Genomic DNA, 13176 nt, shown 5'->3' on the forward strand with positions numbered 1-13176 from the left:
AGTGTGTTTTAGATAATGTATTTGTGTTCTATTATATGCAATAAAACACTATTTTATATATACAATACAAATTAATGCACATACACATTACATCGACCGTTTATATTTTTTTTAGGAACGATATCATATTATTAGAAGGAGGAAAGAAAAAAAAATCACAAAATAAATTTTTAAAAATAGTTAAAAATAATTCTTTACTAGTTCTCTAGTTCTCTCTTTAAGAGAAGTTCTTTCTAGATCTCACCCCTATATATATATATTATATATATATATATATATCACATATATAATAATAAACATACACACACAAACAAGAGACGAGTACCCCCTCCCCCCCTTATCGCCCCATTTGTCGCCCGGGGGGTGTTAAAATGGTTTGCCGCCCCAAAACTATCACTTTTCTCGCCAGTGGCGGATCTATACGAAAATTTTGGGGGTAACTTTCAAAATTTTTTTACCGCATTTCATACAATGTAAATGAATATTTTTTACCTTGGTTTATACAATAAACAAATTCTTTAAATCGTATTTCATATTATATATATTTGAATTTGGTATTGGATCGACATCATCATTTTCATGTAATTTTCGTTTAAAAATATTGATAATAGACTTTGTTGTTTCATCTTTCAAGCATCCTAATTTTCACAGAAACAAATTTAAACCATAAATTCATAATCAATTCTAAATTACAGATGAACCCTAAATCTTTGATCAATTCCAATTTACATTATTCAAATATCCAATAAACCATAATTAATCATTCGGATATTTAATTGCCCATAAATAATTTCAAATTAACAATTTATCTAATAAACTTAAACAATTACAATTTTAGATAAAAGTAGAAGAATATCTAAACTGAACTAGTAGAAGTCGAACTGTGGAAGAGGGACTGACGGACCGCCGGCCGTCGACCACTAGGCTCCAGCGTGCGGTGACCAGAGGAGGGTAGCAGAGGGTCGGGTCATCGTGGGGTGGACGGTGGCTGAATGAAACTTTGGTTTATTGAATATTGATGTCCGGTCTAAATTAAGCGTCCACACATAAAGAAACAACGAACAATGGTTTTATTTTATTTGAGCTAAAATTTGGTTAGTGACGGGTGTATCGGAGTATGACCCGTAAGTGTGCTTAATCGATATAAAATGATATGCATTGAGTGTAATTTCATGGAAATTGGATAACTACTGTTGTTGGTTAATTTCAAGCTAAAAGGAAGTTCCGGAGTAATTATGGTGTATACCGAAGAAACCAAAGGAACCGGCAAGTCAAGAAGGTCAAAACTAGTGAAAAAATGAAGTTGTGTGGTTGAAGTCCACCGTGGCCCACGGTCTGGACCGTGGGTCACGATCCAAAGTAACAAAACGAACAGAGAATACTGTACCATGGAGGGCATGTCACCGTGGAGGCCACCGTGACCCACAGTGTGAACCGTGGGCCACAGTTCAAGTTTTCAAGATCGCACCGTGACCCACGGTCCACGGTACGGCAGTCGTAACTGCCGTTTTTGACATATTATATTCGGTTTTTGTTGGTCTTGTCACTTATCTTCGATTCAAAAACACCCTAAGGACGAATTTTGGAGTGCAAGAACTCTACTTTGGTGATTGTAATCATTGATTTGGTATTTTTGATTCATCTACATACTTTAATTGATGTGATAATGAACCTAACGATGAGTGGCTAGTACTCTTTATGTTCTCTCCCGAATTGTAAGGTTTCAATTGACTATTTGTGAATCGTTTATGTTATTGGTGGGTTAGTAATTTGATCATTTGATTGTATTTGGATGGTGATTGTGAGTTTGTTTTGTAGGTGTTAGTATAGTATAAATTCGTGTTCTTGACTACCGTTCTTGGTGCCATAGGCAATCGAGATTTATTAGAAGAGAATTAGGGTTAACTATATTAAACTGATTATCGAGTGACAGCCTTGCATTTTTATAATTCAAGTACTTAGTCCTCTTTTATCACTTTCAAACACACTTTCATGAACTATATCTATTTAGTTCATCCCAAAAGTAAACGTTAACATTATCAATATTGAAAACCTGAAATCGGGGGAGAGCATTGTTTCTCATATTGTTTAAAACTCGTTTATTTGCTTTCAGTTATTTTCGTTAATCAAAATCAACAAATCAAATACTTGAATTTACTTTTTGCACTTAGTTTAATATAGATAAATTTCATAGCTACTTAGTAACACATTTTCCACAAACTCTCTGTGTTCAACAACTGCTTACCGCTATCTAATTAGTTGTAATCGGTTTATTTTTTAGTGAGTCTTCGACTTCACGTCAAATTTTGGCACCGTTGCCGAGGAGTAGTGCGCAATGTGTGTTAGCTTTAGTAGTTTTTGTTTGTTATTTTCGGGTTTACGCTGGTTGTGTTAGTGTGTAGGTACCTATATGTGTATGCATACTAGAGGCTCTAACAGGTCATCACCACTAGTTATCAATCCTGAAATTGACAGAACACTTCGGAGAAACCGAGTCCTACTTAGGGAGAACAAGCTTCTTGGTTTTCCAACTGCATCAAACAGAACCATGGATTCACCAGCTCCCACTTCGGATCAAACAATCCCAACCACACCTCCACCAAATCCACCTCCACCGATCACTACTACTATACCTACAACATCAAGCGAATTGAACCAAACTCACACAACCGAACCCATAGCTGCTCATTACACCTACTCAACATCATCCACATTGCCATCTATTTCCAACCTTTTTCCTACCTTTGGCGCATCGTCATCTCAACAAAACCCACAACCAACCTTTCAACAATCACAATCAAGCTACCAATATTAACCCCCACCTTTCATGCAATATTCAAGAACACAAGGTGACGGATACGGATACGGGTTTGACAGCGAATTTGAGGGGTATGAAGTGGAAGGTTACTACGTGGGAGGTGATGGAAGAAAAAGGGTAAATCCGGGAAATTTTGGTTATGGTCAATGGCAACAACCCGAACCGTTGAAAGAGATTAGTAGACAACCACCACCGATTATTCAACAAAAAGCTCCACAATACCCGGTTGTTGTTCAACAAGTTCAACCGCCACAGATTAATCAACAACCACAAGGTCAACAACAAGATCAACAGTTTCAACAACAAATGCCCTAACCATAGTTGCAACAATTTGCACATCCAAGGCCCGTTTATAGGCAAATGGGTCAACCAAGAGTTCCAATGGGGGTACCAAGAAGACATGCAAGAGAGATGGTATGGGGTATTGAAGCTCATTTCTGACCGATAATTACTAATAACCCGTCTCCGGTGGTTATTCCTCATAATCAACAAGGGAGGACGTTTGAGGTGAGAACAAATTCCCTCCAAAGTCTACCTAAGTATAAGGGTCTAGCAACGGAGGAACCTTACTTTCACTTCGAGGCATATGACTCCATTTACAACACAATTGGGGGTCAAGGTTTTACATCGGATGAGGTTAAGTTAGTATTATTTCAATTTTCGTTGGAAGACAGAGCAAAGAGATGGTTTTACACTTTGCCTTCAACATCTATTTATACTTGGGCTGAAATACAACAAAGATTCTTGGAAGAATTTTACATGGCCCAAAAGACCAATGATGCAAAGAGGAGTTTGAGAACCTTTCAACAACAATCGGGTGAAATGTTCCATGAAGCATTTGAGAGGTTCAATATGATGATCAAGAATTGTCCTCATCATGGTATTGCGCTTTGTGAGTTGTTAAATGCTTTTCATGAGGGGTTGAGTATGGAGGATGAACGGGATTTTAGGTCAATCACAAATGGTACATTCGGTACCAATTATGAACAAGATGATTGGGCATATTTGGAACAAATGGTGGTTACATCGAAGAGAAAGGCCCAAACCGGAAGAAGAGCAAGACCGGCGATTGGTAGACCACAAGTGCAAGTCGTGGAAGAAGGAGGGGTACAAACCACTAATCAAGTAATTTATGTTTGTACGAATTGTAACGAGTTGGGTCATGCTTCAGAGGTATGTGCGGTAGGACAAGTAGAAGAGATGAATGCACTTCAAGGGGGAGGTGGTAGGAATTACAAGATGAACTCCAATACTTACCACCCCGGGTTGAGAAATCATCCGAATTTTCGTTATGGAAATCCGGCTACTCAATCCAACCCGAACTTTCAAGGAAATCCGGGAAATTATGTTCCTCGCCAACAATATAATAACCAAGGTAATTTTCATGGCGGGAATAATCAAGGGTTCCAAGGTAAAGGGGGGTGGCGGTCAAAGTGGGTCAACTAGTCAAGGCTCATCAAGTGGAAATGAAGTTGTGGACATGTTGAAGTTGATGCAATAAGATATGCAACGGAGAAATCAACTTGATGAAGCTCAAATGCAAAAGGATGAAGTTCGAGATAAAGCCATCCAATCGTTGACCACACAGATGGGTCAACTCGCAACTGAAGTGTCATAATTGAAGAAAAATAAATGCCAACTGCCTAGCAACAGTAAGGTAAACCTGTCCCATAGTTCATCTCGTAACGTTCCTATAAATAATGTTAGTGTGTTAAGAAGTGGTAAAGAATACAAAAAGGATTTATCACCGGGTGTAGTTGATAGGGAAGTCTAGGACATTACGGGTAATGAAAGTGATGATGAAATTGAAACCAATAAACCCACTAAACATGTCACTTTTGAAAAACTGTTACAAAATCCGGGTCAAACTTTAAATTTAAAAGATAAAAATAAGGAAGTCGAACAAAATGCGGTTCCATTTCCTTCGGCTTTGCTTGACCCGGGTAAGAAAAATGCAATTCTTAAAAGAGGTCCTCAAAAGGAGGATATGTGGGAAGTGTTTAAATAGGTAAAAGTGAATTTACCTCTACTTGAGGCAATAAACAAGTGCCCGCGTATGCTAAGTTTTTAAAAGAACTATGCACTCAAAAGAGGCAACAAAAAGTGCCTAAACGAGTGGATTTAACTGAGCTGGTAAGTGCGGTTTTAAAAGAAGATATTCCTCCTAAGCTTCAAGATTCGGGAACGCCCTTAATTAATATTCAAGTAGACGATTTTCGAATGTCTAGGGCGTTACTAGATCTTGGGGCCAGAGTAAGCATTCTCCCGGGGGGTTTATATGACCAATATGACTTTGGTCCTTTGAAACGTGTTGAGACCACAGTTGTATTGGTGGATTTATCTCATAAACTTCCCCATGGAATCGTGCGAGTTGAGGACTTTTATTATCCTGTGGATTTTTTGGTATTAGACTATTCATCAGGTGACCCAAGTCAACAACAAAATGTTATCTTGGGTCGACCATTTTTGAATACTTCTCACGCAATCATTGATCATAGATTTGGTACCGTTGACATGGCGTTTGGTAATCGAAAAATGCGCCTTAATGCTTTTACTAACGTTGCTAATTCTTTGAGTAGTGAAGAATGTTTTATGATAGATGTGGTGGACCATTGTATTCCTCATGAATATGATGAGGATTGTGTAGAAGCTTGTATTTGTGATGATTCTAAACAGGTACACGTGTGTGCTTTGAGAATTGAAGAACAAAAACAGGATGTCTTAGCTATGCAAGAGGGAAGGCCACCATGGACACATCAATTTGAGAGCTTGCCAACGGAGATCAATTCGAACACAAAGCCGTCTTTGGAGTGTCCACCAAAGGTTGAATTGAAGGAACTCCCAAGTCAATTGAAGTATGCATTCTTATGGGGGAATGAAACCATTCCGGTTATCATTGCTTATAACTTGGAAGAAGAACAAGAGAAGGCGTTGGTAAAGGTTTTGGGAGCACATAAGGCTGTCATTGGATGGACACTTGCAGATTTAAAAGGTATTAGTCATTTGATTGTTATGCATAAAATCATTGCTGATGAGGAGGCTAAACCAACAAGGGAGACTCAAAGACGGTTGAACCCGAATTTATGAGAAGTGGTGAAAAAGGAGGTTATCAAGTGGTTGGATGCGGGGATCATTTATCCCATTTTAGACAGTGCATGGGTGAGCCCGACACAGGTAGTACCAAAGAAAGCCGTCATCCAAGTAATTAAAGATGATAATGGTGAACAAATCGCCACCCGACCGGTAACCGGGTGGCGAGTGTGCATCGATTATAGAAAATTAAATAATGCAACCTCAAAAGACCATTTTCCATTACCATTCATTGATCAAATAGTTGAAAAACTTTCCGGTTAAAAATATTATTGTTTTTTGGATGGATATTCGGGTTACAATAAAAATGCAATTCATCCCGATGACCAACAAAAGACCACCTTTACTTGCCCATATGATACTTTTGCCTTTAGGTGAATGCCATTTGGACTGTGTAATGCCCCAGATACTTTTCAAAGATGTATGATGAGCATTTTTCTAACATGGTCGGGGATTCACTTGAAATTCTTATGGACGATTTTTCCATTTTTGGCTCAACATTCGAGTTGTGTCTCGTTGATTTAGAAAAAGTTTTAAAACGATGTGTTGAGACAAACTTGGTGTTGAGTTGGGAAAAAAGTCACTTCATGGTGCAAGAGGGCATTGTGTTGGGTCATGTGATTTCAAGTAGGGGAATTGAAATTGACCAAGCTAAAATAAAAGTAATTTCATCTTTACCACCCCCGAAAAATGTCAAAGGGGTGAGGTCATTTTTGGGACATGCCGGATTTTATAGGAGATTCATTAAGGGTTTTAGTGAAATTTCAAAATCTTTATGTAATCTTTTATTGAAGGATGTCCCTTTTGAGTTTATTGGTGAATGTTTACAAGCTTTTGACAGCTTGAAAGAGAAGTTGGTATAAGCACCCATTTTGCAATCCCCGGATTGGTCAAACCCGTTTGAAATAATGTGTGATGCTAGTGATAGCACGGTGGGAGCAGTATTGGGTCAAAGAGTGGAGAAAAAGCAGGTGGTCATATATTATGCGAGCAAAACTTTATCCGAGGCGCAATTGAATTACACCACTACCGAAAAAGAGTTACTTGCGGTGGTGTACGCCTTGGATAAATTTCGGTCGTATATTTTGGGAAGTAAAGTTGTGTGTACTCGGATCATAGCGCAGTCCGATATTTGATGGAAAAGAAAGACGCGAAACAGCATTTGATTCGATGGGTGTTATTGTTGCAAGAATTTGATCTTGAAATCCGGGACAAGAAGGGTTGTGAGAATGTAGTGGTGGATCACTTGTCTCGGATTCCACTTGTAGGCGTTGATGATCCGATGGATATAAATGAAAAATTTACAGATGAACAGTTGCTCGCCGTTTCAACCGCACCGTGGTATGCCCATTATGTTAATTATTTAGCCACAGGGGCAATTCCGGAACATTGGTCAAAGAAACGAAGGCAATAATTCATGTCCCAAGTCAAACAATACATATGGGATGAACCCGACCTTTTCAAGGTTGGAGCGGATTAAGTTCTTAGAATATGTATACCCGAGAATGAAGTGCAAGAGATTTTGACACATGCTCATTCATCGGCATGTGGGGGCCATTTTAGTGGATCAAAAACGGGGTATAAAGTACTATCATGTGGGTTCTATTGGCCGACACTTTTCAAAGATGCTAATGAATATGCCCGACAGTGCTTGAATTGTCAACGAATGGGGGGTATATTCAAAAGGAATGAAATGCCTTTACAACCCATTTTGGTGGTTGACATTTTTGATGTTTGGGGCATAGACTTTATGGGCCCGTTTCTAAACTCGTGTGGGTACTTGTGCATCCTTGTTGCGGTTGATTATGTGTCGAAATGGGTTGAAGCGGTTGCGACAAGAACTAATGATCACTCTATGGTTTGTAAGTTTGTCCAAGCTAACATTTTTTCAAGATTCGGTATCCCAAGAGTAATCATAAGTGATGATGGATCGCACTTCAAGAACTTCACGTTTGGTAAGTTGTTAAAACGCTATGGTGTTAATCATCGCATTGCAACACCTACCATCCTCAAACGAGTGGCCAAGTTGAAGTTTCTAATCGCCAAATTAAGGAAATTTTGATGAAACAGTTCGGGTGGATAGGAAAGATTGGTCGGTTAATTTGGATGGTGCATTATGGGCATATCGAACAGCTTACAAGAAACCGATTGGTACCACTCCTTATCGGTTGGTGTATGGAAAGGGGTGTCATTTACCAATGGAGTTGGCTAACCAAGCATTATAGGCACTTAAGAGTGTTAATATGGATTATCATGAAGCCGGAAAGTTGAGGAAGTTGAAGTTGAGTGAACTAGAGGAAATCCGGGATGAAGCGTATGAATGTGCCTCGGCGTATAATGAATATTAAAAAGGGTACATGATGCTAAGATAAGGAAGAGAACATTTGAAGTTGGGCAAAAAGTATGGTTGTAAAATTCGAGACTCAAATTGTTTCCCCATAAGCTAAAAAGCAAGTGGATGGGTCCGTATGTCATCACAAGAGTAGGGAGGTTTGGTGATGTGGAGATTGAAGATATGCAAAATCAAGTCAAGCAAGTTGTGAATGGACATCGCCTCAAACCATACCAGAAGGTAAAGATCTTAATATGCTTGAAGATGACAAGGTGAGTTTCTTCCTAAGATCACCGGATGCTTCCACTTAGTAAAGGTCCAGGTATGTTGTATAATTTAGTCTAGCTTTTTGTTAAACTTTGGTTTTAAAATTACCTTTCTCCCTTTGGAGTTTGTCCAAATCAAGCGTGGGGAAGTTTTTTTGAATTTCTTTACCGTGTTGGAGACAACTCGGGTTTTTCATGGGGGGTAGGGTAATTTTATTTTTAATTTTTACTTTTTATTTTTTATAAGTAAATTTTTGGTCATTTATGATAATTTTAGTTCTTTTTCTTAAAAAAAATATTATAGTGAACCGTGGACCACGGTGTAGACCGTGGCCCACGGTGGTTAACCGTGTTGCACGATGGAGGCACGTACCACGGTACGGCGCCTTCTGTTCATGTTGATACACTCACACCGTGACCCATGGTGTGAACCGTGGGTCACGGTCCACCTGAGACAGCGACAGAGTATGAAACACCGTGGATCATGGTTCGGACGTGACTGCACTTGTTAGCCGGGTTTTGGGTTAAATAAACAAGAAAAATTTATTTTTAAAACCAATCTACACCACATAATTCACCTACTCTTCATTATTTACTTCCATTCTCTTCTTCTTCCTCCCAATTACTCTCTACAAACCCTAACCTCACATCATAACTTTTTCATATCATCACCAATTTTAAAGACTTTTGACCCTATTTTCATTGGATTTTAGTGAGTATTAACAATAACAAGCTTAATTCCACTCATTGTTAAGTGTTAATCCGTTTGTTGAGCAAAAGGTTTGACGAATTTCTTAAGAAATTTTGGGGGTTTTTGTTATTGTGTGAAGAAAGAGTTAGTGTTCATCCTATTCAACTCTCAAGGTATGTTCTTTGTCAATTTTCTTGTACCTATTGAAAAATTGTTAAGGTAGAATTAGTTGAATTATATACCCACTTGCTAGTTTGAGTAATTAGTATAATGGTTGTACATTATGATTGTGGATAGTGAATAAATGTTACAAACATATGGTTGTTATATTGATAAGTTGGAAATCATGTGTTGAAGCAATTCTTGAAATTTTTGGTAAATTGATAAACGAGTGATTATCCACAACCATAGTAACAAGCAAGTGTGGGGAGGTATATGTTGATTTAACTTGGTTTGTTTGGGTTGTTTGTTATGTCTAGATGAGTAGAACCTCGGATAAGGGAAAAGGAAAGACATCAACTTCTAGCGGTCGGGCAGCCCAAGTAGAGGTGTTCAAAAAAACCGGTTGGGGAACCTGTTTACCGGTTTAAACCGGAAACCGGTTTTTACGAAAACCGGTTTTTTAAAAACCGGTTAAACCGGTTATTGAACCGCCGGTTAGTACTTCGGTTACTCATTCGTGGACAAAAACCGGTTATTGAACCGGTTAGTAAAAAAACCGGTTAAATTTAAAAACCGGTTATTAAAAAACCGGTTAACCTAAAAACCGGTTAACCTAAAAACCGGTTAAGGTTAACCGGTTTTTGACCGTTATAAAACAGCCATATGACCGTTTGGGTCCTTTTTTGCCCGTTTTTGCTTGATTTCTTGCCGTTTTTTTTAACATTTTACCCCCACAAACAACTATATATAGTTTAGGTTGGGTAGGTTAGCTCACACTCGATTATACAACTCTACTAGCTCTAAACGTTTATTTCATACGCGATTATTTTGTTATCTCACACTTAATTATACCACATTACCACTCCATACGCTCTTATTTCGTAGTCGTTTATTTCATACTCGTACTCATTTATTTCATACTCGATTATACGCTCTTATTATCATGGCCTCCCAAAGTGCTGCTTCATCCGTCAACATGGGTGCCTCGAACACAGACATAACGGTCGTTCGGATCATCCCCACGAAACGAAACCAAGATGTGTAGCAACATTTCGACCTATGCGAACTGTCTAACGGTCGCCAAAAAGCTCGATGCAAGCACTGTTTGAAGTTCTATGCCAAAGATGCAAACTCCACTTTAAAAGCGCATATACACCAGCTCTTTTGCAAGGCCTTGAAGGACGAAGCGGGAAGTAGTTCGCAGCCGGAGATGACGAATCAATGAGGGGTGTTTACGTACGACGTTGAAGCGGTACGTCAACAGTTTTCAAACTTTGTGATTCAACAAACACTTCCTTTCAACCACTTCGACAACCCTCAATTCACGGAGATGATGCAAAACTATGTTCAACCACGCTACCAACACGTAAGTCGTTCGACCCTTAAAAGAGATTGTCTTAAAGCATGGAAAAACGCTAAATCCGAACTAATTTCATACTTTTCAAACTTACAAACTGGTGTAAACTTAACAACGGATGTTTGGTCGGTACCTCATGGTTCGCCCGACTCATACATTTGTGTGACGGCTCATTGGGTTGACCCCGAGTCGTGGCAAATGATGAAACGAACCGTTGCGTTTCAATTGTTTAATTACCCGCACACGGGTAGAAATATTTTTCAAATCTTGGATAAAGTCATTCGACAATACAAAATTGAAGATAAAATCTTTTCAATTTCGTTTGATAACGCGTCCAACAATATGGCCGCGGTTGGCCATTTAAAATTAAAGTATAAACCTATTTGTGATGGAGCGTTTTTTCATAGCCGATGCATTGCACATATTATCAACTTGGCCGTGCAAGATGGGTTAAACATGATCGAAACGCAAAGAAACAGTTTTAAAAGAATGTTACGAGATGTTTTTAGCAACAATAAAACATTTTCAAGATACAAAAAATTTTGTGTAGAAGCTAATTGTCAATGGTTGGGGCCAAATTGGGATTGTCCAACAAGATGGAACTCGACTTGTAATATGTTTGAGAAAGCCATCCAACAAAAAGAATCATTAATTGCGTTTCATCAAATTTTGTCAAGTAGGGGTAAATGTGCACCATATGATCCTAGAAACTGGTTATTGATTGAGATCGTTACGGATGTCCTTCAAATTTTTAAATCTTGCACAACTAGTTTATCCGGGGTTTACTATCCAACAAGCCTCATTGCTTTACCAAAAATTGCTGTCATGTGCACAAAGTTGAGTGAACTTGATTGTAGGGGTGCACCTTATTTTGATATGGGTGTAAAAATGAAAGAAAAATTTAGAAAATATTTTCAACAACTACCCGCTGTTTTGACATGTGCTGCTGCGTTAAACCCTTGCATCAATGTTGGTGGTGTTGAAGCTTTAATAGAAAAAATTTGTGATGAGCTTGGGTTAAACGACGATCAAAACCCCTATTATAGCCAAACTTTAAAGAATGCTTTCAACACCACCTTGTCAAACATGTATGATGTCTACCTTACAAAATACGGGTCGTCTTCCCAAATTCATGACTCGTTAAGAGCTGTTGCCCAATCCCAATCCCAAACCGACCTTGAAATGGGGATGTACTACATGATTTGGGAAGACGCCGGTAAACGTCAAAGGGTAAACACCCCAAGCAATGAACTTGGAAGGTATGGTGGTACCAACTTTGTGAAACACATGACTCCGGATGAATTTAGAAGTCTTGATTTGCTGGCTTGGTGGAGAGGTAAGGAGGATGAGTTTCCGATCCTCGCCGCCATGGCCAAAGATTTACTAACGGTCCAAGCTTCCACGGTAGCTTCGGAGTCTGCTTTTTCTGTTTCTGGCAGGGTTATATCGATTAGGAGGACTCGACTCACTGCACCAGCTATAGAGATGTCGATTTGCTACAAGGATTACTTGGACTCTTTAGATAGGGCACAACATCAACGCTCACTCGAGGGGGAAATGGAGTATGAAGCGGGCTTGTATGAAGACGAGGTCAATGAAGGACACACTCAACCAATGACCGATGTAGAAGCCGCGTACGACGATTACCTAAGAAATAGCTCGGGATCGGGTAGCGAAGAAAATTAGTTAAAGAAACAGCAAACATGGAGGCAAATCATGAGTAAGAAACAGCAAGTTGTTCATGTAATCGTGTCTAAGCATTCTTTTTCCTAATATGTGCTCTTATTTACTTGTTGATTTGGATTTTTCTAATTTAGTTAAAGAAACAGCAAACATGGAGACAAATCATGAACAAACTGCGATTGGGAACAACAGGAGCATCTGCTAGTTCACGATTTAATGTTTGTATTTTTGAGTTAAATCATGAACAACAGTTCTTGGCAGAGATTTCTTCAGTGTTAATGATTTAATGTTTGTATTTTTGAGTTACGAATATGCGATAACGATTTAATGTTTGTATTTTTAATGTAAAAACTATAAATGAAAGTTATGTGTTTTTAATCTTTGGTTTGTTGAAAACACATTCACCAACACACACTCATACTCATCTTCCAAGCAAAGAACCCTAAAACGAAAGCAAAGAATGGCTTCGGTCAGTCCGTTTGGCCTTGTAGTTACCGGTTTGCCTTGTAGTTACCGGTTTGTTTATACTGTGAAAAAATAATGGTCTTCATTAAGTACAAAATATAAAAAACAAATATTCGTATTTGAAACCGCGAAATTTAAAAAAAAAAAAAAAAAAAAAAAAAACGGTTAATAAAAAAACCGGTTCTAACCGGTTTCTAAACCGGTCCTAACCGGTTAGACTGGTTAGGGTATTGACAGAAAAAAACCGGTTATTAACCGGTCCGGTTATTAACCGAACCGGTTTTTTTCCGGGCCAAAAAAAACCGGTCCGGT

General features: G+C 38.6%; 1 protein-coding gene across 1 annotated transcript; it reads left to right on the forward strand.

Annotated features, from left to right (window-relative positions):
- Positions 1-7658: 7658 nt before the first annotated feature.
- Positions 7659-8133, forward strand: LOC143553638 (uncharacterized). Its single transcript, XM_077043588.1, has 2 exons — positions 7659-7863; positions 7979-8133. Exons 1-2 carry the CDS (start codon positions 7659-7661, stop codon positions 8131-8133), a joined length of 360 nt encoding a protein of 119 aa, XP_076899703.1.
- The last annotated feature ends 5043 nt before the right edge of the window (positions 8134-13176 follow it).

Source organism: Bidens hawaiensis, unplaced genomic scaffold (genome assembly GCF_021521415.1).
Source record: "Bidens hawaiensis isolate Kalapana, Puna unplaced genomic scaffold, B.hawaiensis_p1.1 tig00017344_1, whole genome shotgun sequence".
NCBI classification, from domain to species: Eukaryota; Viridiplantae; Streptophyta; class Magnoliopsida; order Asterales; family Asteraceae; genus Bidens; species Bidens hawaiensis.

Excerpts from the sequence above, each read along its gene's own strand:
- LOC143553638 (XM_077043588.1), top strand. The coding sequence starts at position 7,659 with ATGGGCCCGTTTCTAAACTCGTGTGGGTACTTGTGCATCCTTGTTGCG. Across the intron at positions 7,864-7,978 it reads CTTCAAGAACTTCACGTTTG|TTCGGGTGGATAGGAAAGAT; the intron begins GTAAGTTGTTAA and ends TTGATGAAACAG.